This window comes from Centropristis striata, chromosome 10 (genome assembly GCF_030273125.1).
Source record: "Centropristis striata isolate RG_2023a ecotype Rhode Island chromosome 10, C.striata_1.0, whole genome shotgun sequence".
In the NCBI taxonomy this organism is placed as follows: Eukaryota; Metazoa; Chordata; class Actinopteri; order Perciformes; family Serranidae; genus Centropristis; species Centropristis striata.
Window position 1 is genome coordinate 1,608,082 of NC_081526.1, and position 25,387 is coordinate 1,633,468.

A 25,387-nucleotide genomic window follows, 5' to 3' on the forward strand; every position below is an offset into this window, starting at 1 on the left:
TGGTTTAACCTGGTTTAATCTGGTTAATTCTGGTTTAACCTGGTTTAACCTGGGTTAATCTGGTTTAATCTGGTTTAACCTGGTTTAATCTGGTTTAACCTGGTTTAATATGGTTTAATCTGGTTTAATCTGGTTTAACCTGGTTTAACCTGGTTTAATCTGGTTTATTCTGGTTTAACCTGGTTTAATCTGGTTTAACCTGGTTTAATCTGGTTTAACCTGGTTTAATCTGGTTTAATCTGGTTTAACCTGGTTTAACCTGGTTTAATCTGGTTTAATATGGTTTAACCTGGTTTAATCTGGTTTAACCTGGTTTAATCTGGTTTAATCTGGTTTAATCTGGTTTAACCTGGTTTAACCTGGTTTAACCTGGTTTATTCTGGTTTAACCTGGTTTAATCTGGTTTAACCTGGTTTAATCTGGTTTAACCTGGTTTAACCTGGTTTAATCTGGTTTAATCTGGTGAATAATATGATCTGAAATGAGTTCTGATCCAAGGTTATTATAGTTTTGGATTTTTCATTAGTTTTAGTTTTAATTTCGTTGTGATTTTTTGTTTTCAAATTCAAAATGCTTAGTTTTAGTTTAGTTTTTATTAGTTTTTGTAATGGGATATTTGTTGGGTGCCAGATTCAATGAGGTCACAATAAATGTTGCCTGTTTGTCAATTTTTTCTGGTAAATTTGTCACTTTTTTAAAAATGTGTCACTTTTTTCTTTAAATTTGTCACTTTTTTCTTGTAAATTTGAGATTTTTTTAAATTAGTTTTGGTGTTAGTTTTAGTTTAGTTTTTATTAGTTGTAGTTTAGTTTTGCTTAGTTGTAGTTTAGTTTTTACTAGTTTTAGTTTAGTTTTTATTAGCTTTAGTTTAGTTTTTATTAGTTGTAGTTTAGTTTTTATTAGTTGTAGTTTAGTTTTTATTAGCTGTAGTTTAGTTTTTATTAGTTGTAGTTTAGTTTTTATTAGTTTTAGTGTTAGTTTTTATTAGTTGTAGTTTAGTTTTTATTAGTTGTAGTTTAGTTTTAATAGTTGTAGTTTAGTTTTTATTAGTTGTAGTTTAGTTTTTATTAGTTGTAGTTTAGTTTTATTAGTTGTAGTTTAGTTTTTATTAGTTGTAGTCTAGTTTTTATTAGTTGTAGTTTAGTTTTTATTAGTTTTAGTTTAGTTTTTATTAGTTGTAGTTTAGTTTTTATTAGTTGTAGTTTAGTTTTTATTAGTTGTAGTTTAGTTTTTATTAGTTGTAGTTGTTGTGTAATGGGGTATTTGTTGGGTCCAGATTCAATAAGGTCACAATAAATGTTGCCTTTATTTCCTTTGTCTGATCCATCTCAGCCCCAATAAGTTTATTTAGTCATAAAACCAGATAGATGAAATAGATTTCATATCAACCAAAAAGGTTTACGCATGAAAAAAGTTGACAAAGACCAAAACGAAGGACATTTTCACTATAATTTTAGTTAGTTTTGGAACCACAAAATACAGTTTCAGTTAGTTAGTCTGGTTTTTATTTTATTTCAGTTAATAAAAATGTTTTTCAGTTCTAGTTTTTGTTCTTCTGTTAGTTTCCGTGACTATAATAACCTATTTGTGGCGCTCCAGGACATCGACAGCCAGCTGCGTACGGCAGCCGAGGCGTTCCTGGAGAACGACGACGCCTGCATGGTGGATTCTGGGAAAAGAGAAGTTCGACTCAGTCAGATATTCAAGTGGTACAAAGCTGATTTTGGAGGAACTGATGAAAAGGTACATGTGACTCCCAGCTGTTAAACTTACAGTCTTCACAGATTTACTTTTACTTAAAGACCTACAGAGTCTAACTGCAGTAACTAGCAAAATGTTAAACTGAGAAAAACTGCTTTAAAGATTTTTAACGTGAATAAACATTTTCAGATTGATTTTGTTATAAATGTATTTAAAAGTGTTTACCAACTCTATTCAAAGATTTGTGTATTTTAGACTTAATATTATAAAGTAATGTTATATTTTAGTCTGAATATAATTCTATCCCACTTTCTTACTTCATCACTATCTAGATTATAATTTCCCAAATAAAAACACACAAGAAAATACACAAAAAACACACAAAATTAAAAATAAAAACACACACACATACAAACACACAAAAACACACAAAAAATGACCAAAAACACACATAAAAACACACAAAAAATGACCAAAAACACACAAAAATGACTAAAAACACACATAAAAACACACAAAACACACAAAAAATAACTAAAAACACATGAAAACGCATATTTTATTTTTAAATCACACAATTTTTTTTAAAAAACACCCAAAAAAATGACAAAAAACACACAAAAAATAACTAAAAACACATGAAAACGCATATTTTTTTTTAAATCACACAATTTTTTTTAAAAAACACCCAAAAAAATGACAAAAAAACACACAAAAAATAACTAAAAACACATGAAAACGCATATTTTTTTTTAAAAATCATACAATTTTGTTTTAAAAACACCCAAAAAAATGACAAAATACACACAGAAAACACACAAAAAAAATAAAAAACACAACAAAATACTAGAAAACCCAAAAAAACATTAAACATGAAAGATTACATTAAAATGCTGAATGCACACTCTTTGAATTTGAAAATATCTGCAAAAAAAAGGAAAAAATCTCAGTTTTACCCTTTGCTAGTTACTGCAGTTAGACTTTGTAGGTCAGAATAATACTTGAGTGAATGTTCTTCATGTGTGACAGTAACTGGTTAAACTGGTTAAACTGGTTAAACTGGTTGAACTGGTTGAACTGGTTTTTATCTCCTGTAGCTGCTGAAGTGGGTCCTGGAGCACATGGGGGACTCTCCGAAGAAGAGCAGCCTGCAGGGAGTCCTCTCTGCTGGGAAGACCAAAGTCAGCTTCCTCCCTTATGACTGGAGCACCAACAGTAGCCACTGAACACACACACACACACACACACACACACACACGGTCACGTCCAGCTCTGTCTCTGTTTATCTGTTTTCTACTGAAACAGAAGGTTGGTGGTTCTCAACCATCAGATGGTTTTTATGCAAAACTAATTGTAAATATGAGGGATTAGAGGGACGTTTGCACTGAACCATTGAGTCACACTTCTGATTTATCGAGCTTTAAGATTTCAGACTGTCAGCTCCTACAGCAGCATACGAGCTGGACAGTCCAGTTTTATTCACTGCAAGAAAAAAAGGTGTTTAAAAACCAGATCAAACAGTAAATCTGAGGGAAATGATCTTGCTGCATGGACAGATAATTTACCTTGACAAGATTTATTAAATTAAGATTATTAAATCTAGAGATAAGCATGTTGAACACTTAAAATAAGAAATTAACTCTTAAAACAAGATATCAAGATATTCATTTTAATGTCTGGTTCAACTAAAGGTTCATTTGTTTGGACAAATATAATGATAACAACAAAATAGCTGATAAGAGTTTAATTTAAGAGCTGATATCTAGACATTTATCATGGTTTTATTCATAATGATTTGGGTTATTATCAAGAATGTTTCCATGACTGTAGATGTAAAAATGACAACTAAAAAGACACAAATTGACAAAAAAAGACACAATATTGACCAAAAAAGACAGAAATTGACAAAAAGACACAAATTGACCAAAATATATGTAAAAATGACAACTAAAAGGACACAAATTGACAAAAAAAAGATACAAATTGACCAAAAAATACACAAAATGACCAAAAAGACACTAAATTACCAAAAATATATATAAAAATGACAACTAAAAAGACACAATATTGACTAAAAAAGACACAAATTGACAAAAAAGACACAAAATGACCAAAAAAAGAGATATAATGACCATTAAAAAGACACAAAATGAACAAAAAAGATGTGAAATGACTTAAAATAGTTGTAAAAATGACCACTAAAAAGACACAATAATGAAATGAACTCTTAAAACTTTAGATTTAGAAGTGTTAGATCATTTATCTTGTTTTAAATGTTATTTTTTTTATTTTAAGTGTTCAACATGCTTATTTCTAGATTTAATAATCTTAATTTAATAAATCTTGTCAAGGTAAATTATCTGTCCATGCAGCAAGATCATTTCCCTCAGATTTACTGTTTGATCTGGTTTTTTAAACATCTTTTTTTTTCAGTGTAGGTTTAAAGTAAGAACTTTATAAACTTGTAGACTTTGTCGTGCAGCAGCAGTAACCATGACGACGTCTCTTTCTAATGTCACATGTTAATGTTAAAGTCTGAACACTGGCAGACAAAATGATTTCAGAGTCAATAAACAGAGAGAAAGCCAAACTAAAGCATACTGTATAATATCTATAACACAATCAATATGGCTTCCACACAACTCAGGAGTCATAGATCATCTCAGTCTCATACACTTCTATGGAGCATTTAATCAGAGCAGGAGGAGATGATACAGACAAGCCATAGCAAAACCTTCTCAAAATCTGAGTTTTTCCTCCAGAACAGCTGATCAGAGTTAGTTCAAGCAACTCTAAATTGGTTGAATTTGACATAAGAAGTGGAACAGGTCAATAAAAGTCGCAGCATTCATTTTAATCCTGCAGACTTAATAGTCAAAGTTTATTAAATCCCTTCTCCCTATTATGTTAATTTACTATATTCGGTTATATAACAACAATAATATTCATATATATGTATGTATAACACATAGTAATGTAGTTTATAAACGTATTATTACCACTATTAACATACATATGCATATATGGATATATATGGATATATCGCCCAGCCCTATTATGATCATTTATCTCCTTTTCTAAACATTAATGAGCAGGTATGAAGCTGTTTTTCATCCAAATCCTGATCTGACCTGCTGCTGCCTCTGATCTCTGATCTCTGATAGTCTAGTCCAGGTGAGACTGGATCTGATCTGGTTCACTAATAATAAATAATAATAAATAATCTCCTGAAGACCCCGTCTCTCTCTGTACACTGTAAAAAAAAAAAGGAGTGTCTAAAATAAAAACAGTAAATCTGAGGGAAATGATCTCGCTGCATGGACAGATAATTTACCTTGACAAGATTTATTAAATTAAGATTATTAAATCTAGGAATAAGCATGTTGAACACTTAAAATAAGAAATGAACTCTTAAAACAAGACAAATTAAATGATGAACTGGCCCGAGCAGAGTAACCTGTCTTTTACGTCTTACGTCTTTTTGTATCTTTTTTGGTCTTTTTGTGTCTTTTTTGCTAATTTTTTCTGCTTTTTTTGTGTCTTTTTGTGTCTTTTTTGCAGATTTTTTGTGCCTTTTTTGGTGTTTTTTTTTGTCTTTTTGTGTCTTTTTTTGGTGATTTTACGTCTTTTTTTATGTGTTTTTTTTGTCTTTTTGTGTCTTTTTTTTGTGATTTTACGTCTTTTTTTGTGTTTTTTTTGTCTTTTTTTGTGGGTTTTTTTGTCTTTTTTTGTGTTTTTTGGGGTGTTTTTTTTTTTACTTTTTATGTCTTCTTTTGTGATTTTATGTCTTTTGTTTCTTTTTTGGTAATTTTACATCTTTTTGTGTAATTTTTTGGTCTTTTTCTGTCTTTTCACATCTTCTTTTGGTCACAAAATGACCAAAAAAGAAAAAAATATACAAAAGATATAAAAATGAAGCTGCCAGCAGTGATGAACTGGCCCGAGCAGAGTGACCTGATGATTATTTGGTTCTTACCAAGATAAAAAAAAAAAACTTTAGATTTAGAAGTGTTAGATCATTTATCTTGTTTTAAGAGTTAATTTCTCATTCTAAGTGTTCAACATGCTTATTTCTAGATTTAATAATCTTAATTTAATAAATCTTGTCAAGGTAAATTATCTGTCCATGCAGCAAGATCATTTCCTCAGATTTATGAAGAGTTTTTATCTCTTTTTTATCTCTTTTTTCCAGTGTAGTCGTCCTTGTTTGATGTGAATCTTCTCTCCATGGTTGCTCTCCCTCTTCTGATCCAGGTCTTCCATTTTAAATCTGAAAAGTGCTTCTGCTGTGTTTTTAACACAGTTATTTGGTAAAAACATAGAGTAATTTTTTTGAATGATATAAATATTTATCAGACCCTTTTGGGATGCACTCTGACACTTTGCATGTTTATCACCAACTTCTACTGAGACAGATTTCTACTTTTTCCACAGAGGAGTGTCCAGTTTGCTCAGTAATAATAATAATAATAATAATAATAATAATAATAATGGGCTTTATCCACTTATTATGAATACAATGAAATGTAGCAGTTTATGTGTTGATGAGAGTTTGAAGGTTTTGCCTATAAAACCAGAATTGTTTTCACTTCTTCTTCTTCTTCCAACATTTATATTCAACTCCATTAGTTTATTAGCATTTTATCTGGCCTTAAGAGTTTTCAGGACTTGTTCATTTTTAACATAAATCTTCCATCTTAACACAAGTTAAAATAATGACTGTATATGATTATAAAGAGTGTGTTGCTTAGAAGGAAAAACTCTTTTTGGGGGCCTTTTCTCTGTTTCCATTTTCTGATCTCAGGTCAAAAGAAAATGTGAGTTAAAAGAACATGAAGTTTTTAAAGTCTTTCTGTCCTGTGAGATGTTTGTTTGTTTACTGTTTCAGCTCATTTTACAGTCTGTTTACCTTAGAGATGACTTACAACACTACAGGCCAAAAGTCTAGAAGCAAAAAGATTAAATTCGTACAAAAAAAGATCATAGTTTCATTGCTATACTTTGCAACAAAATAAACCTGATTATTGTATAAAGAGTCTCTTATTAGAACACATGTTGACTATAATGATCAGGTCTTTGGGTTTTTATTGCTTAGACTTTGTGTTTTTCCTTCTTTCCTTAATGTATAAATCTGAACTCTTGTTTCTTCTGTCAGAGATATGAACACAGTTGAGATTTATTGGCATTTTTGTCTCCAAACTCTCAAAAGACAAAGAGATAAAGTGAATAATGTTCCTCTCCTGTCTCCTTGTCCCCTCTCTCATCTCCTTTCCTGTCTCCTCTCTCGTGTTCTCTCTTGTCTCCTCTCCTGTCTCCTTGTTTCCTATCCTCTGCTCCTATCCTCTGCTCCTCTCCTGTCTCCTTGTCCCCTCTCCTCATCTCCTCTCCTGTCTCCTTGTCTCCTCTCCTGTCTCCTGTCTCCTTGTCTCCTCCCCTGTCTCCTTGTCTCCTCTCCTCGTTTCCTCTCCTGTCTCCTCTCCTCGTCTCCTCTCCTGTCTCCTTGTCTCCTCTCCTTGTCTCCTCTCTCATCTCCTCTCCTTGTCTCCTCTCTTGTCTCCTCTTTTTGTCTCCTATCCTCATCTCCTCTCCTGTCTCCTTGTTTCCTCTCCTTGTCTCCTATCCTCGTCTCCTCTCTTGTCTCCTCTCTCCTCTCCTGTCTCCTTGTCTCCTCACCTGTCTCCTCTCCTCGTCTCCTCTCCTGTCTCCTTGTCTCCTCACCTGTCTCCTTGTCTCCTCTCCTGTCTCCTTGTCTCCTCTCTCGTCTCCTTGTCTCCTCTCCTGTCTCCTTGTCTCCTCTCCTCGTCTCCTCTCCTTGTCTCCTCTCTCGTCTCCTTGTCTCCTCTCCTCTTCTCCTCTCCTGTCTCCTAGTCTCCTCTCCTGTCTCCTCGTCTCCTCTCCCGTCTCCTCGTCTCATCTCCTCTCTCCTCTCCTGTCTCCTTGTCTCCTCTCTCATCTCCTCTCCTGTCTCCTCGTCTCCTCTCCTTCCTGTGACTCTTCCTAGTCTCCTCCACCCTAAAACTAAGCCCTTCTTTTCTGTTGGTAACATTTATTCACCAATGGTCTGATAACATCAATGTTTCCCTAAAGGTCAATGGAGGAAAATGGTTCAATTCAATAAAGGTAAAGTCTGATCATGTAGTAAACACATCCACAAATACACACAATACACACTGGTTTAATAAGAAGACATGAGAACACAACATTAAGCTGCTTCAGAACTTTTGGCCTGTATTGTGATTATATTATATTGTCAGTTTTCTTTGTTCTCTGAGCAGCACCAAAGCTTCTGGTTACATTATTATGTGTTAAACTGGATTTAGTGCATCAGATCCTGAACTCTGTAGCAGGACTGGACCTCTCTCTCTCTCTCTCTCTCTCTCTGCTGTGTTTTAGCCATAACAGCTAGTTGGACCTTATTACTCCCCGTTTATATATTTGCTGTAAATACATGTGTTCAGTGCTCCCACAGCTGAGTAAAACAGAAACTTTATGGGCTGAACTGGATGGACAGAAAAGGTTTTATTTGCAGATATTAATGATCCCTGTAACCTTTTCTAACTTACCTCATCTATCAGGAAAATGTGACGCAAAAAGTTTTTTAAACAAGCAGTTCTGATATAATCATTGTGTTTTCCTCTTTCTTGGGGTTGACGATAAAGCAATATGTTTATGAATAAATAAATAAATATGCAATGCTGAAGTACAAATGAGTTTGTCTGGTTTCTTATTGTTATTATGTCTCTGCATGTTACATATCAAAAATCCAAGAGCATTGATTACATATTTTCTTTGACCCTTTATAACAAATACGATCTAAAGTCACTGTTTAATATGAATTTATAATCTTTTAGAAACATTTTAAGGTATTTTCTGACATTTTTAGAGACACTGTGAGCAACAAAATGCATTACCGTAACACATTTTAGAATTAAAAAAACATTTTTTTTCTTTTTTTCCTTGTCAAGCACTTAACCCTTTGGGGTTTGGGTCTATTTTGACTCCTTTTCATTCTGTCTGTATAAACACAACCTCACCTCTATGACCTGATCATTTTGACATTTTGAACACAAAAAACACGTAAAAAATGTAAAAAAAAATGCATAAAAACACAACAAAAACACATAAAAACATAAAATACACACAAAAACAATTTTTTTATTTACAAAAAAGACACATAAAAAGACTAAACACTTTTACAAAAATTACAACAAACACATAAAACACAAAAAATACAAAAAACAAAAAATGGTTAAAAACATAAAAACACAACAAATGACAAAAACACACATAAAAAACTAAAAACACACAAAAAATGACAAAAAAACATTTTTATTTACAAAAAAGACATAAAACACACTCAAAAACTAACGAAATAACGAAAACTAGAATTGAAAAAACATTTTCTCCAACTGAAATTAAAATAAAAACGAGAGTTTTAAAAAAACGATAACTAACTTAAACTGTATTGAAACTGAAAACTAAACTAAAACTAAGCATTTTCCAAAAGATAAAACTAATTAAAACTTGCAAACTCACTTACTCATAAACTCAATTAAAACTAATAAAATTAAAATATATATATTATAACCTTGGTATAAAGTTACATAACATGGAAATACTCAAGTAAAGTACAAGTACCTCAAAATTATACTAAAGTACAGTAGTTGAGTAAATGTACTTAGTTACTTTCCACCACTGATTATGAAAAACCTTTAAAAAACTTTATTAGTAGCATACCGTTATAATAACGGGGGTTGCCAGGTTGGTAGTGTGTTGTCTGGTGGGGGATACCTGTCTCCTCTTTTGTCTCCTTGTCTCCTCCCCTGTCTCCTTGTCTCCTCTCCTCGTTTCCTCTCCTGTCTCCTCTCCTGTCTCCTTGTCTCCTCTCCTCGTTTCCTCTCCTGTCTCCTCTCCTGTCTCCTCTCCTGTCTCCTCTCCTGTCTCCTTGTCTCCTCTCTCATCTCCTCTCCTTGTCTCCTCTCTTGTCTCCTCTCCTTGTCTCCTATCCTCATCTCCTCTCTTGTCTCCTTGTTTCCTCTCCTTGTCTCCTATCCTCGTCTCCTCTCCTGTCTCCTCTCTCATCTCCTCTCCTTGTCTCCTCTCTTGTCTCCTCTCCTTGTCTCCTATCCTCATCTCCTCTCCTGTCTCCTTGTTTCCTCTCCTTGTCTCCTATCCTCGTCTCCTCTCCTGTCTCCTCTCCTGTCTCCTTGTCTCCTCTCCTCGTCTCCTCTCCTGTCTCCTTGTCTCCTCTTCTCCTCTCCTGTCTCCTCTCCTTGTCTCCTCATCTCCTCTCCTGTCTCCTCGTCTCCTCTCCTGTCTCCTTGTCTCCTCTCCTTCCTGTTGACCTGAAGTTGTGACTTTATTAGTAGCCTACCGTTATAATAACGGGGGTTGCCAGGTTGGTAGTGTGTTGTCTGGTGGGGGATACCTGTCTCCTCTTTTGTCTCCTTGTCTCCTCCCCTGTCTCCTTGTCTCCTCTCCTCGTTTCCTCTCCTGTCTCCTCTCCTGTCTCCTCTCCTCGTCTCCTCTCCTGTCTCCTTGTCTCCTCTCTCATCTCCTCTCCTTGTCTCCTCTCCTTGTCTCCTATCCTCATCTCCTCTCCTGTCTCCTTGTTTCCTCTCCTTGTCTCCTATCCTCGTCTCCTCTCCTGTCTCCTCTCTCATCTCCTCTCCTTGTCTCCTCTCTTGTCTCCTCTCCTTGTCTCCTATCCTCATCTCCTCTCCTGTCTCCTTGTTTCCTCTCCTTGTCTCCTATCCTCGTCTCCTCTCCTGTCTCCTCTCTCATCTCCTCTCCTTGTCTCCTCTCTTGTCTCCTCTCCTTGTCTCCTATCCTCATCTCCTCTCCTGTCTCCTTGTTTCCTCTCCTTGTCTCCTATCCTCGTCTCCTCTCCTGTCTCCTCTCTCATCTCCTCTCCTTGTCTCCTCTCTTGTCTCCTCTCCTTGTCTCCTATCCTCATCTCCTCTCCTGTCTCCTTGTTTCCTCTCCTTGTCTCCTATCCTCGTCTCCTCTCCTGTCTCCTTGTCTCCTCTCCTCGTCTCCTCTCCTGTCTCCTTGTCTCCTCTTCTCCTCTCCTGTCTCCTTGTTTCCTCTCCTTGTCTCCTATCCTCGTCTCCTCTCCTGTCTCCTTGTCTCCTCTCCTCGTCTCCTCTCCTGTCTCCTTGTCTCCTCTCCTTGTCTCCTATCCTCCTCTCTTGTCTCCTTGTCTCCTATCCTCGTCTCCTCTCCTGTCTCCTCTCCTGTCTCCTTGTCTCCTCTCCTCGTCTCCTCTCCTGTCTCCTTGTCTCCTATCCTCATCTCCTCTCCTGTCTCCTTGTTTCCTCTCCTTGTCTCCTATCCTTGTCTCCTCTCCTGTCTCCTCTCCTGTCTCCTTGTCTCCTCTCCTCGTCTCCTCTCCTGTCTCCGCTCTCGTCTCCTCCACTGTCTCCTTGTCTCCTCTCTCATCTCCTCTCTCGTCTCCTCTCTCGTCTCCTTGTTTCCTCTCCTCTCCTTGTCTCCTCCCCTGTCTCCTTGTCTCCTCTCCTCGTTTCCTCTCCTGTCTCCTCTCTCGTCTCCTTGTTTCCTCTCCTCTCCTTGTCTCCTCCCCTGTCTCCTCTCCTCTCCTTGTCTTCTCTCCTGTCTCCTTGTCTCCTCTCCTTGTCTCCTCATCTCCTCTCCTGTCTCCTCGTCTCCTCTTCTGTCTCCTTGTCTCCTCTCCTTCCTGTTGACCTGAAGTTGTGACTTCAGGTCTAATTAGTTTCTTTCCACCACTGATTATAAAAAACCTTTAAAAAAAACTTTATTAGTAGCCTACCGTTATAATAACGGGGGTTGCCAGGTTGGTAGTGTGTTGTCTGGTGGGGGATACCTCCTAAAAGACCTGGCAACCTGCCTTTGCTCTGCTCTGGCTGCAGCAGACAGTATGGTATGGCGGGGTTGCCAGGTTGGTAGTGTGTAGTGTGTTGGCGGATAGGGGGATAGCTGCTAGCGGACCTGGCAACATGCCTATGCTGTGTTTGCAGCAGACAGTATGGCGGACAGTGAGAGTGATGTAGAAACAGACGGGCTGGACGCGGCTCTGGACGCTCTGAGGGCTCAACGCTGCAGCGGAGAGTCTCCTCCCAACAGTAAACTCTACTGCTCCGGCTTCTGTCGGGTCGGTCCGGCTCTATTCTGTTCTATTCTGCTCTATTTAGCATCTACTGCTAGCTACCGTTAGCATCAGGGCTAGCTCTGCTAGCATCAGGGCTAGCTCTGCTAGCTGTGTTTGGTGTTTGAGCTGTAAATTGTGTCGCTGCAGCCCGTCAGAGACACAACACAAAGGGTTAACTACATAAAGGTGGATATAATGAGTTCACCTGGCCAGGTAACTTCACCTGGTGCTGCTGTTTATAGAGGTAGAGCTGGTAAACAGTTAGCAATGCTCAGCTAGCTCCACAGATAACGGCAGGCAGATGATGCTAAGCTAACAGGATAGCATCAATGTGTGTTTTATATGTGTTTTATGTGGATTTTTTTGTCTGTTTTTTTGCGTTTTTTTTGTGTGTTTTATGTGGATTTTTGTGTGTGTGTATGTAAATGTTTTTATGTGTGTTTTTTATGTATTTTTTGTATGTTTTTATGTGTGATTTTTATGTGTTTTGTCTGTTTTATGCGTTTTTTGTGTGTGTTTTTTGTGTTTTTTTTCTATGCGTTTTATGTGTTTTTTATGTGTGTTTTTGTGTGTGTTTTATGTGGATTTTTTTGTCTGTTTTTTTGCGTTTTATGTGGATTTTTGTGTGTGTGTATGTAAATGTTTTTTATGTGTGGTTTTTATGTATTTTTGTATGTGTGCTTTTATGTGTTTTTGTCTGTTTTATGCGTTTTTTTGTGTGTGTTTTATATGTTTTTTCTATGTGTTTTATGTGTTTTTTATGTATGTTTTTGTGTGTGTTTTATGTGGATTTTTTTGTCTGTTTTTTTGCGTTTTTTGTGTGTTTTATGTGGATTTTTGTGTGTGTGTGTGTGTGTGTGATTAAATGTTTTTTATGTGTGGTTTTTATGTATTTTTTGTATGTTTTTATGTGTGATTTTTATGTGTTTTTGTCTGTTTTATGCGTTTTTTTGTGTGTGTTTTTTGTGGGTTTTTTTCTATGCGTTTTATGTGTTTTCTATGTGTGTTTTTGTGTGTGTTTTATGTGTGTTTTCGGTGTGTTTTGTTTAGCTAAAAAACTACATCAATACATGTAGAAATAAGTGTCATACCACTTATCTACCTATAACACATTTGGCTGGCCAGTTAAAACACGTTAATAAACTTTAAAGCAGTTTTTCTCAGTTTGACCCTTTGCTAGTTACTGCAGTTAGACTCTGTAGAGCTGTGTAGCTGAGACGATATTCCAGGTTGGGTAAGATAAATATCGTTATAAACTGTTATATAACTGTTACAATGTCACCATGGGGAACTTGGTTAGTTTAAAAACTTTATAAAATCCATATCGGTCCTCTAGTATTTTTTGTACATTGACTTTTTCTATTTTTCACATTTTCTATTTATACTGCTGGGGTTTTTTTTTAACTCAAAGTACTTGTTTACTTATTCTATATTTATATTTTAGTGCCTTATTTGTTCTTTTGCACCAGTAAAACAGCAAATTCCTTGTAACTGAAATTTTTAACATCACAGACACATCATAAGTCATGCATAACGAAGCCGTAGTCTTAATTATTGTCTATCGTAATCTCTTAATCAGTATTTGCAAAGAGTAGAGCTTTCTTACTATATCAGTGATATCTTGTTATGCTTATCATGTGATAACTCTGACATCTCCATGATAACAACACCTCTGGGAAAGGAAACCAATGGCAACGGGCTGATAAAAAAAAAATACATAAAAATACAAACAGTAGAAACAATATGTACAAATATGGAGTTATTTGAATGAGGGAAGGAGTTCAAACAGTGTGCAAGTTGGATAATGAATCTTATTTTATTGAAAAACGATAACACAGCAGTATTTTTCTTTATCAAATAAAGAAAATCACAATGTCTGAGGTAGTTAATAAGATATTGAACTTAAAATAAATGGCAACAATTTACAGGACAACTAACAAAAGAACTGCAACCATTTATTTATTTATTTATTTATTTTGTTCCTTTCATGAAAGTGGACAACAAAATGTGTAGAGACACTCTACACCTTCATGATTAGCAAGGAGCAGCAAGAAGAAAACATTTCTTATGTTTGTCTGCCCCCTACTTGAACAATAAAAGTAAAAAAAAGATGGTCTGACATCACATACAATGGATTTTCAGTAGCCTACACCAACAAAACTTTGATTTTATCAAAACACTTAAAACAACAAAAACAAACAAGACAAAAACAAACAAAAACCCATACAAGCACATGTTATCATCTCAAAAACAAAAGACCAAAAAAACAACTGATCATAAACAATCAGTTTAAGATTCTAGTACATATTGACAATTTTTTCTGCATTTATACATTTTTTTTTAAATCTATTAATGTCTATACAACCTTTTAAATCCTGTAATTGGGAATTCCATATTTTTACACCAACAACAGAAACACACATTTGTTTTAAAGTAGTCCGAGCAACTTGGTGCTTAAAATTAAATCTTCTATGATTTTCTTCTTCTGAAGTGAACACAAATAGCTTTTGCAGCTTTTCTGGGAAAACTCTGTTTCTGCCTTTGAACATGATTAAAAGTGTCTGGAGTTCTATTATTTCTGTAAGTTTCAATAACCCCGATTTAATAAATAAACGATTGGTATGTTCCCTAAAGTTGACTTTGTGGATGATTCGGATTAAATCCATAAATAAAGTGTCCTGAGTTTTTGGTTTCGTTATAGTACAACAATCGTACAACACAGTCAATCAGAAGAACGCGTACGTGCAGACGATTTTCAGACCTTAGTGGAGGAAGATAAGATCTCTAGATAAGATCGGTTTGACGTAAAAGAATCGGCCGATCCTGCAAAATTAAGGAAATTGGTGGCGATCGATCGGTGCACCCGTAGGAGAAACTGTTGTTATGGCGTTGCTATGGCGTTTTGGTCCTGCTGGAGGGAAGTGACTCTAAAAACAACAGTCAGTGGCAGTATTTACATATTTCCTTTATCAGATGGTAGATTAACTACCACTATTTCATGCTCCTCCAATCTACAACAGACTACAAACCATTCCAGACACACGACACACTAACCTGTTTCACCTAACCTTAACAAGTGTAACAAACACTTTAAATCAGGGGTCTCAAACTCACGGCCCGCGGGCCAATTGCGGCCCTCGTGACGATACATCAATTTCCTGGATATAATAAAAAGAAGTGCAGTATTACAGCTTATAGACTAATGTAGTTTAAATATGGGTAAAACTATAATCTTTTTGACACTTTTACTGTGCTTTTTCATCCCTACTACGCTCACACAATCTCTTTAATCAACAGAGTGGGAATAGTGTAAATACCACTACAAAGTAATCCTACAATGTATACAGAATAGAGCTGCCCGCACAATACTAAAGTGTGACTACAGGACAAATATTATCTCTATGCACAAGGAACTTAATTGGTTATTGGTCAAAGACAGACTATTGTACTCACTGCTAATTGTGATTAGAGATATATCTGTCCTAAAAGCACCTTCTATTTTGTTTAAAAACCTCGCTTTTAGTGCAGAGAGTCATAAATATATCACCAGACATGCAGCTGTAGGTATGAAAGAATGGAATTCACTGCCTAAAAATATCAAAATATTATTATATTGTATATGCTGTAGAACGAAGGTGTATATACAACATATGTGTTATGTGTTAGTAGATTTTGTAATGATGTATACATATATGTAGAAATGTGTGTAATATGGATTAATACGTGAATCATTTTTGCTTTGTTTTATTTTTTATTTTTATTATGTTTTGTGTTTTTAACTGTATATTTGATACTGTTGGACCCCAGGAAGAATAGCTGTGGCTTTGCTGCAGCTAATGGGGATCTTAATAATAAACTAAAACTAAAAACTTTTAGTAACACAAATGCTAAATTAAACGACACATAACAGACTAAATGTTGAAGATAAAGTGACTGTTTACCTCTCAAAGTGTGTGGCGCATTCTGCTTTGCCGTTTTCCACGTATTTCCGACCTACTCGGGCTGCTTGGATCCGACCACAATTCCCGAGTCGGAATCCCGAGTTTAAGGGCCGTTCTGTTGCACTTTTCCCACTCGGAGGTCGGATCTTTCCGAGTTCCGAGCGCAATCGAACGCAGCATTAGTTCCAGTGTGATCAAAGTTAATTACTACAGATTTTTCTCTGCTGAAAGTCTTTTTCTACTAACATGAAATCATGGACAGGTGTGAAGCTGAAACACACTGAAACACACAGTGTTGGCTAGTCATTTAATGCAGCTATTCTCAACCTTGGGGTCGGGACCCCAACTGGGGTCACGAGATGATTTCTGGGGGTCGCCAAATAATTTTGGAAGTCAGCTCTGTCTCCACTGTGTTAAAGTGTTCATGTGTTAATGTGTTTTAGTCTTTTTGGTCACTTAATTTTTTTTTTTTTGTCATTTTGTGTTTTTTTTTTTGTCATTTTGTGTTTTGTTTTTTTTATTTTCTGTCTTTTTTTGGTCATTGTGTCTTTTTGATCATTTTGTGTCTTTTTTGGTCATTTTGTTTCATTTTTTGGTCATTTTGTTTCATTTTTTTGGTCATTTTGTGTCTTTTTTTGGTCATTTTGTTTCCTTTTCTTGATCATTTTGTGTTAAATTTGTGTCTTTAAGTCATTTTGTTTCCTTTTTTTGATCATTTTGTGGTCAATTTGTGTCTTTTTTTGGTCATTTTGTGTCTTTTTTTGGGTGATCTGAACTGTGTGTGTGAGATTGTGTTCAGTTCAGCTCGCGGACAACATGCAACTACTGATTTACTGAATAACGATGATTAATTGAAATGACCAAATGTTTAATATTCCTGTATTTTTCAGTTGGTAGAGGAGTACACGGGCCAATGGCAGGTCCCTCTCCCCCAGCTGAAGGTGCTGAGGACGGCGCTCTGCAGCTTCACCAAAGCTACCGCCGTCTTCCCCGAAGACTGTCAGCACATCCACTACGTCCTCAGCAGCATGGCCCTGTGAGTCTATTACTGTTACTGGTACTAAAAACTAGGGCTGCAACTAACGACTATTTTAATAGTCGACTAGTCAGCGACTATTGAAACGATTAGTCGACTAATCGGATAATTATTCATTTTTTCTTAAATTTAGCATGAAGTTGCTTTAAATATGTGGCAAATGATAATAAACACAAGAAAGATGGGTACTTAAATGAAAAATGCATCTTTTATTCAACAATTCAGCTGCTGATTCATACAAAAAATAAATAAACCTCTGTCCATTTTTTCTGGACAGGAAAATGTGTTTTATAAAACTGTATTTCTGCTCCATCAAGTGGGTGGAACTGGTTCTGGGTTCTGGATGTAGTCTGGGTTGAACTGGGCTCACCTGTTGGAACCTCGTATCACAGACCAGCACCAGTACTGACCATAGACTGTATAAATATATATATATATATATGTATATACTGACTCAGTGAGGAGCCTGTTGCTGCTGCACATCTGCTTCTTCTGCAGAAAGGCTCCATGCTGCTCTCTGCTTCAGACTGCATGCATTTAATTTAAAATACGTTCGTCAGACATAACGTTAAAGCTCTTTTAAAGCGAAAAAAAGCGCTTATAAACAAAACGTATCGGCTGAATGTTACTTGAATCTTCCCGAGGCGAGTCAGACTCCGTTTGGTTCAACAGCCCGACGTGCTTTCTATTTAAATGCTCGTGCATCACCGAGGTGCTGCCGTGATGCAGGTCTGCTTTGCAAACCTTGCAAGTCATTTTTTTATTGGCCGTATCCAGGCTAAAATGCTCCCAAACTTTCTAAGTTTTGGTACGTGTAGCTGTGTCGGACGCCGCCATTTCTGTGTACGTTACCGCTCGGCAGAGATTGTAATGAAGTGAGATGCCTCACTCTGTTGGAAAAACACGTCTGGCGACAATAGTCGACAATGGAATTCCTTGTCGACTATTTCTATTATCGATTTTTGTCGACAACGTCGACGAATCGTTGCAGCCCTACTAAAAACATCATGGAGCAACTTCAGTCTAACTCCAGAACAACTGGAGAGGAAATGAAGATGGTCAATCAGTGTTTAACAGAATCAGGTTTCAGCTTTTTCATTGGAAGACGAGAGGACTTCTTAGTCTACGATTTTATTATTCTTACTTGTAATTCAAGCTGCACAATGTATCATTATTTAGTATAAGATGAAAGACGGTATCAGTACACTGTAAGAAAGGTGTTTAGTCTAAAAACCAGATCAAACAGTAAATCTGAGGGAAATGATCTTGCTGCATGGACAGATAATTTACCTTGACAAGATTTATTGAATTAAGATTATTAAATCTAGAAATAAGCATGTTGAACACTTAAAATAAGAAATTAACTGACAATTATTTTTTTCTTCCCTAAAAAAAATGTTTTGTGTCTTTTTTGGTGTTTTTTTGTCTTTTTGTTTCTTTTTTTGGTGATATTACATTTTTTTGTGTCTTTTTTTGTCTTTTTATGTCTTCTTTTGTGATTTTATGTCTTTTGTTTCTTTTTTGGTAATTTTACGTCGTTTTCTGTCCTTTTTTTGTGGTATTTTTGTGTCTGTTTTGTGTAATTTTTTTGGTAATTTTGTGCCTTTTTACACCTTCTTTTGGTCACAAAATGACCAAAAAAGAAGAAAAAAATACAAAAGAGATAAAGTAAAGCTGCCAGCAGTGATGAACTGGCCCGAGCAGAGTGACCTGATGATTATTTGGTTCTTACCAAGATAAAAAAAAACTTTAGATTTAGAAGTGTTAGATCATTTATCTTGTTTTTAGAGTTAATTTCTCATTTTAAGTGTTCAACATGCTTATTTCTAGATTTAATAATCTTAATTTAATAAATCTTGTCAAGGTAAATTATCTGTCCATGCAGCAAGATCATTTCCCTCAGATTTACTGTTTGATCTGGTTTTTAGACTAAACACCTTTTTTTGCAGTGCAGTATTTAACAATCAGTTTTTAACTTTTTTATTGGAAGACGAGAGGAATTCTCCGCCTACGATTTTAATCTTCTTACTTGTAATTCAAGCTGCACAATGTATCATTATTTAGTACAAGATGAAAGACGGTATCAGTAGAAAACTTGACTTTAAAATGTAACTATCAATCATGTTTAATTTGTTCAGTAAGAGAAATGTGTCCAGTTTAACAAACTAGTGCAGCTTAAAAGCTTGTTGCTTGGATCAGATGCCTCAGTAGTGGCTCAGTACTGAGGTAATTATTTTCTAGAACTTGTAGGGAAATCTTTGCCAAGTGTTTGAGTAACTTATTTTACAGATTCAGATGTTGTCTCTCTTACTGCAAGGTGTGTTTTAAGTGGAAACTTATGTTTGTCTTTTTGTCTTGCAGGAGTTTCTTTGAACTGATGCTGTTTTTCAGCAAAGAAGAATTTGTGGAGGAACCATTAAAAGACATCCTCGATTCATTTCAGGTGACAAAAACTGACCCTGAAACTGAGGTTTCCTGTTAACACAACTAACTTTTATAAGACGCAGCTGCTGTACCAATTAAGCAATTAACCCTCTCAAGTCCAGGAGATTTTGGTTCAAATGTGTCAACTTCCTATGCACACATGCATGGCTCCTTTTTCTACACACAAACTTGGCTATAAGTCAGATTTTTCATTTTATTTTAATTAACAAAGTATAAAGCTGCCAGGAACCCAAAATACAAACAAAAGACACAGGTTTCTATGGAAATTTACCTTTTTTTTTAACCATTTATACACAAAAAAACAGAAGAATAAATTAAAAATAGTAATAGTTTTCATTGTAGAAAGAAAAATTCACATTTTAAAAATGGTCTAGAAACATAAATGTCACACTGTGAAAGCTCCTATGATTGAACTTTAACTGGCTTTCTCAGCTTGTCTACATATCAGATATAAATAAAGTTATTATTGTAAATAAAACATGTTTATTTACAATAAATAGATGGACTCCAGAGTTTCTATCCAGGTTCCTAAATAACACAACAACGGCTTGTCTCCACTTGTGGGATGTCCCTTTTATTTTATTACTCATTTATTTGTGGCAATATAATTTAAAAATAAAATTAAAGGACCAAAATAATAGATACATATTTTTATCTGGCCACATTCGATTAGACAAACAAATGATTAAAATTATTTTAAAAGCTTTAAACATTTAGTATTTATGAAATTCCCCCTGAGGATTATTATAATTTTCTTGTACTTTTTGGTTACTTTACATTGTTGCTATATTATTTTGTTATGAGAGCATCCAAAGAGGGAAATAAATAAAAAATAAGACCTATTAAGGAGTGTTCATGTGATTTAACTTATTCATAGTAGTGTGAAATTAATAAATGCAAAAATAATTGTAGTATCGTGATTATTTCTCTGACAATAATTGTACCAAGAAAATCTGTAATCGTGACATCGTTAGTGAGTTTTCAATAAAAGTTTTGGCAGTTTAACCCTTAATCAGGCCAATAACTGTTTATGGTAACTTCAGCGGATATCCAAAATTAAAAAAAATTTTTAAAAAAGTAGCAAATTTACTAGATTAAAGTGGCTAATCTACAAGAAAGAAAGTCGCAGATTTAAGAGAAAAAAATGGAAAAAAAATGGGAAAAAAGCAACTTTTTTCTCCCAGATTCACCACTTTAAATCTTATAAATCTGCCCATTTTTTTCTCGTAGATTTACCACTTTAATCTCGTAAAGTGTTTTTCTCAAAATATGACCCCCCTCTCCCGGGTCCATATGTTTTTTTTACACACAGTTGCAAATTTACTAGATTAAAGTGGCAAATCTACAAGAAAAAAAGTTGCATATTTCAGAGATTTAAAGTGGCAAATCTGCGCGAAAAAAGTTGCAGATTTATGAGAAAAAAGTGGGAAAAAAGCAACTTTTTTCTCACAGATTCACCACTTTAAATCTCATAAATCTGTGCATTTTTTCCTCGTAGATTTGCCACGTTAATCTCGTAAACTTTTTTCTCAAAATATTAAATTCCGTTCCATTCCACAGGTGTTTTTTTTTACACATTCTGGCAGTATGTAATATCCTCCAATATTCTCTAGGGTTGATAGAGAATAAATAGGAATTTGCAAGTATTTCAATGAGTGCCCTATTAAGAGTTAAGGAAGATTTAATTGACCAGGTTTTTTCCTCTTTCTGCAGGAGTGCCACTCTCAGCTCCTGAGACACAGGAACATCTACCTGCAGCATGTGAGGCTGATCATTAAAGCAGGAGGTCCGTGGGAGAACCCGGTGCTGAAAGGAGTCCTGCAGGAGGCAGACCTGTCCCCGAAGGAGGGTAAGATCAGGAAACATCTGGAGGAGCTGATAGAGCATTCACACACAGAGAATACTGTTGATAAGACCTGCTGAGTTTAATGAAGAGGGAGCAAGGTTATTATAGTTAACAAAAAAATAACGAAAGCTAGAATTGAAAAGACATTTTTGTTAACTGGAATAAAAATTAAAACGAGAGTTTCAAAAAGAAAGATAACTAACTGAAACTGTATTTTGTGGTTCCAAAACTAACTAAAATTATAGTGAAAATGTCCTTCGTTTTGGTCTTTGTCAACTTTTTTCATCCGTAAACCTTTTTGGTTGATATGAAATCTATTTCATCTATCTGGTTACTACAACTAATCAACTAAACTACAACTAATAAAAACTAAACTACAACTTATAAAAACTAAACTAAAACTAATAAAACTAAACTACAACTAATAAAAACTAAACTAAATCTAACACTAAAACTAATTTTAAATAATCACAAATTCACAAGAAAAAAGTGACAAATTAACGAGAAAAAAGTGACAAATTAACGAGAAAAAAGTGACAAATTAACGAGAAAAAAGTGACAAATTTACAAGAAAAAGGTGACAAATTTATGGGGAAAAAAGTGACAAATTTACAAGAAAAAGTTGACAAATTTATGGGGAAAAAAGTGACAAATTAACAAGAAAAAAGTGACAAATTTACAAGAAAAAAGTGACAAATTAACGAGAAAAAAGTGCTGAATTTACGGGAAAAAGTGACAAATTTACAAGAAAAAGGTGACAAATTAATAAGAAAAAGGTGACAAATTTATGGGGAAAAAAGTTACAAATTTACAAGAAAAAAGTGACAAATTAACGAGAAAAAAGTGACAAATTAATAAGAAAAAAGGGATCAGACAAAGGAAATAAAGGAAACATTTATTGTGACCTTATTGAATCTGGATGCATGATGATGCTAGCTAACACCTGTGTGTAAACCCCTCCTCTATAACCCATTACCTGCTGTCCTTCCCTTGGTTCCAGTTGAGGACTACCTGAGCTCGGAGCTGCCCGTCTTCTTTGAGCTGCGGATCCGTTACCTGCAGGCCTGTGAGCGGATGCAGGAGGCCATGGCTCTGGCTAAGAGCTGCCTGGAGAACCGCGAGGCTGGGAGACACCTGTACTTCCACCAGGCCTACCTCACCTGCCTCTACAAGGCCTCGCTGCACGAACACCTTCACAAGGAGGTCAGACACACAGAGGCACAGTCACAGGGGGTAAACCAGGGGTCTCAAAGTCTAATTACCTGGGGGCCGCTGGAGGCAGTGTCAGAATGACCAAAAAAAGACAGAAAATGACCAAAAAAGACAGAAAATGACAGAAAAAAACAAGAAATTACTTAAAAAGGACACAAAATGACCAAAAAAAGACACAAAATTGCAAAAAAAGACAGAAAATGATAGAAAAAACCCTAAATTACTTTAAAAAAGAAAAAAGACACAAAATGACAAAAAAAGACAGAAAATGACAGAAAAAAAACAAGAAATTACTTAAAAAGGACACAAAATGACCAAAAAAGACACAAAATGACCAAAAATTACAGAAAAAGACAGAAAAAAAACAAGAAATTACCTTAAAAGGACACAAAATGACCAAAAAAAGACACAAAATTCCAAAAAAGACAGAAAAAAACAAGAAATTACTTAAAAAGGACACAAAATGACCAAAAAAAAAGACACAAAATGACAAAAAAAGACACAAAATGACAGAAAAAAACCTAAATTACTTTAAAAAAAGACACAAAATGACCAAAAAAAGACACAAAATTATGTAAAAGACACAAAATGACCCAAAACATACACAAAATTAAAAAAAGACACAAAACTATTTTAAAAAGACACAAAATTACTAATAATTTTGTGTCTTTTTTTTTAGTAATTTTGTATCTTTTTTTGGTTATTTTGTGTATTTTTTAAAGTAATTTAGTGTTTTTTCAGTCATTTTGTGTCTTTTTTTTTAAGAAATTAAGTTTTTTTCTGTCATTTTGTGTCGTTTTTTTTTTGTTGTAATTTTGTGTCGTTTTTTTTGTAATTTTGTGTCTTTTTTTCTGTCATTTTGATTCTGCCTCCAGCGGCCCCCAGGTAATTTGAGTTTGAGACCCCTGATTTATGACAATAAACTGAATATCTCTTTGGTTTGTGGCCAAAACAAGAGATTTGAGGACGCCATCTTGTGGTTTGGGAAACACTCTTTGATATTTTTATACAGTTTATTCACCAAACAACTAATCGATGAATCATTTAAATAATAGACAGATTAATCCATAATGAAAATAATCGTTAGTTGCAGCTCTACTTCCTGCACTTTACGGCCCCGGCCTGATTTGGTGTCACGACTGATGTGATTCCATCGTGAAAGATCTCGAGGTTATTAAATGTTTTTTTTAAATGCATGTGTGTACTTGTACATGTGTTTTTGCTCAGATGGCGGAGATCGATGGCCGTGATGCCGTGGAGATCATCTGTAACACAGAGAGTGTTGAGAAAGACGAGCTGCTGCTGTCGCTGTGTAAAGCTTTCCTCACACAACAGCTACACAACGGGGACATGTACTACATCTGGTAAGAGCTTATTATAGTGAACGGAAACTAACGAAATAACAAAACTAGAACTGAAAAAACATTCTCGTTAACTGAAATAAAAACTAGAGTTTTAAAAAAAACGATAACTAACTGAAACTGTATATTTTGTTTACAAAACTACATAAATTATAGTGAAAATGTCCTTCGTTTTCATCTTTGTCAACTTTTTTCATGCGTAAACCTTTTTGGTTGATATGAAATCTATTTCATCTATCTGGTTTTATGACTTAATAAACTTATTGGGGCTGAGATGGATCAGACAAAGGAAATAAAGGAAACATTTATTATGACCTTATTGAATCTGGACCCAACAAATACCCCATTACAAAACAACTACAACTAATTAAAAAAATTCTCAAATTTACGGAGTGACAAATTTACAAGACAAAAGTGACAAATTAACGAGAAAAAAGTGACAAATTTACAAGACAAAAAGTGACAAATTTACAAGAAAAAATGACAAATTTACGAGAAAAAATGACAAATTTACGAGAAAAAAGTGACAAATTTACAAGAAAAAAAGTGACAAATTTACAAGAAAAAAGTGACAAATTAACGAGAAAAAAGTGACAAATTTACGAGAAAAAGGTGACAAATTTACGAGAAAAATATATTAAATTTATGAGAAAAATATATCAAATTTATGAGAAAAATATATCACATTTATGAGAAAAAAGGTGACAAATTTAAAGAAAAAAGTGAGAAATTTACGAGGAAAAAAATCTCATTCACAAGAAAAAAAGTGACAAATTTAAAGAAAAAAGTGACACATTTACGAGAAAAATATATAAAATATTTTGATCTGAGCCTAATATTGAAATCTGAAAAACAAGCATTTTTTTTTCGTTTTTTTGTGTTATAATAAAAAACAAATAACAAAATAACCAGTCAGTTTTTCATTATTTGATTTTTGATTGCCAATTGAAACGAAAATTGAACGAATGATACACGGATTATGATGCACACTTATATGTGATATATTTGATTTGGTTCAGTAGTCAATTTTAAGCTAATTATCTAAATCCTGGTGTGTTTTTGTTCCTCCTGCAGGGACCTGGTGTTCATCTGGAGCCGGCTGCACCTCCGGGCTCATCCCTCCAGGAACGGCTTCCTGTCCGAGTGTTTACAGCTCGCCTCTTCTGCCACCAACGTCAGAGCCATCTTCCCCTTCATCAAGCTGGTCACCACAGAGGTGAGACTGGCTTCACAGCAGCTTCTTCTCCATGTTCTCAGGACTAATGATGAGAACACAACTAGCAAGTTATTTAACCCACAATGAGAACCCACAGTGTGTAACAAACTCTTTAAATGTTCTATAATCTGTTATATTCAGCTTTATGCTTCACTTTAACTCATTAAATCCCTCAGTCAGACTGAAGAAGTGACTTCTCCAACATGTGGCTTTGACTGGAAACAAATGTGAAAAAAGTAGCTAATTTCAAAAATCTTTGGCCATATTTCCTGAACAAATTAATATAAAAGAAGTAACAAAGTAACATCTTTTTTTTTTGTCATTTTGTGTCTTTTTTTTGGTCATTTTGTGTCTTTTTTTTTGTCATTTTGTCTTTTTTTAGTCATTTTGTCTTTTTTTTGTCACTTTGTGTATTTTTTTGTCATTTTGCGTCTTTTTTGTCATTTTGTGCCTTTTTTTGTCATTTTGTGTCTTTTTTTGGTCATTTTGTGTCTTTTTTG

At 34.9% G+C, this 25,387-nt stretch overlaps 2 protein-coding genes across 5 annotated transcripts in view; both read left to right on the forward strand.

Moving 5' to 3' along the window:
• The window catches only part of zgc:152951 (uncharacterized protein LOC569013 homolog), a 113,922-nt gene that overhangs the window by 17,687 nt on the left and 70,848 nt on the right, over positions 1–25,387 (forward strand). For 3 of the 4 annotated variants that reach the window (XM_059342246.1, XM_059342245.1, XM_059342247.1), the window contains 2 exons: positions 1,600–1,743; positions 2,799–5,434. In XM_059342246.1, coding sequence (XP_059198229.1) covers positions 1,600–1,743; positions 2,799–2,927 — 273 coding nt within the window. In that variant the 3' untranslated portion in view covers positions 2,928–5,434. Of the gene's footprint in view, positions 1–1,599; positions 1,744–2,798; positions 5,435–25,387 lie in introns of those variants that run through there. The other variant, XR_009394994.1, reaches the window with a different exon arrangement.
• LOC131978555 (zinc finger protein 654-like) overlaps positions 11,708–25,387 on the forward strand; it is a 28,594-nt gene continuing 14,914 nt past the window's right edge. The window contains exons 1-7 of the mRNA XM_059342238.1: positions 11,708–11,833; positions 16,662–16,807; positions 19,169–19,250; positions 20,966–21,101; positions 22,099–22,301; positions 23,538–23,674; positions 24,746–24,887. Coding sequence (XP_059198221.1) covers positions 11,708–11,833; positions 16,662–16,807; positions 19,169–19,250; positions 20,966–21,101; positions 22,099–22,301; positions 23,538–23,674; positions 24,746–24,887 — 972 coding nt within the window. The remainder of the gene's footprint in view (positions 11,834–16,661; positions 16,808–19,168; positions 19,251–20,965; positions 21,102–22,098; positions 22,302–23,537; positions 23,675–24,745; positions 24,888–25,387) is intronic.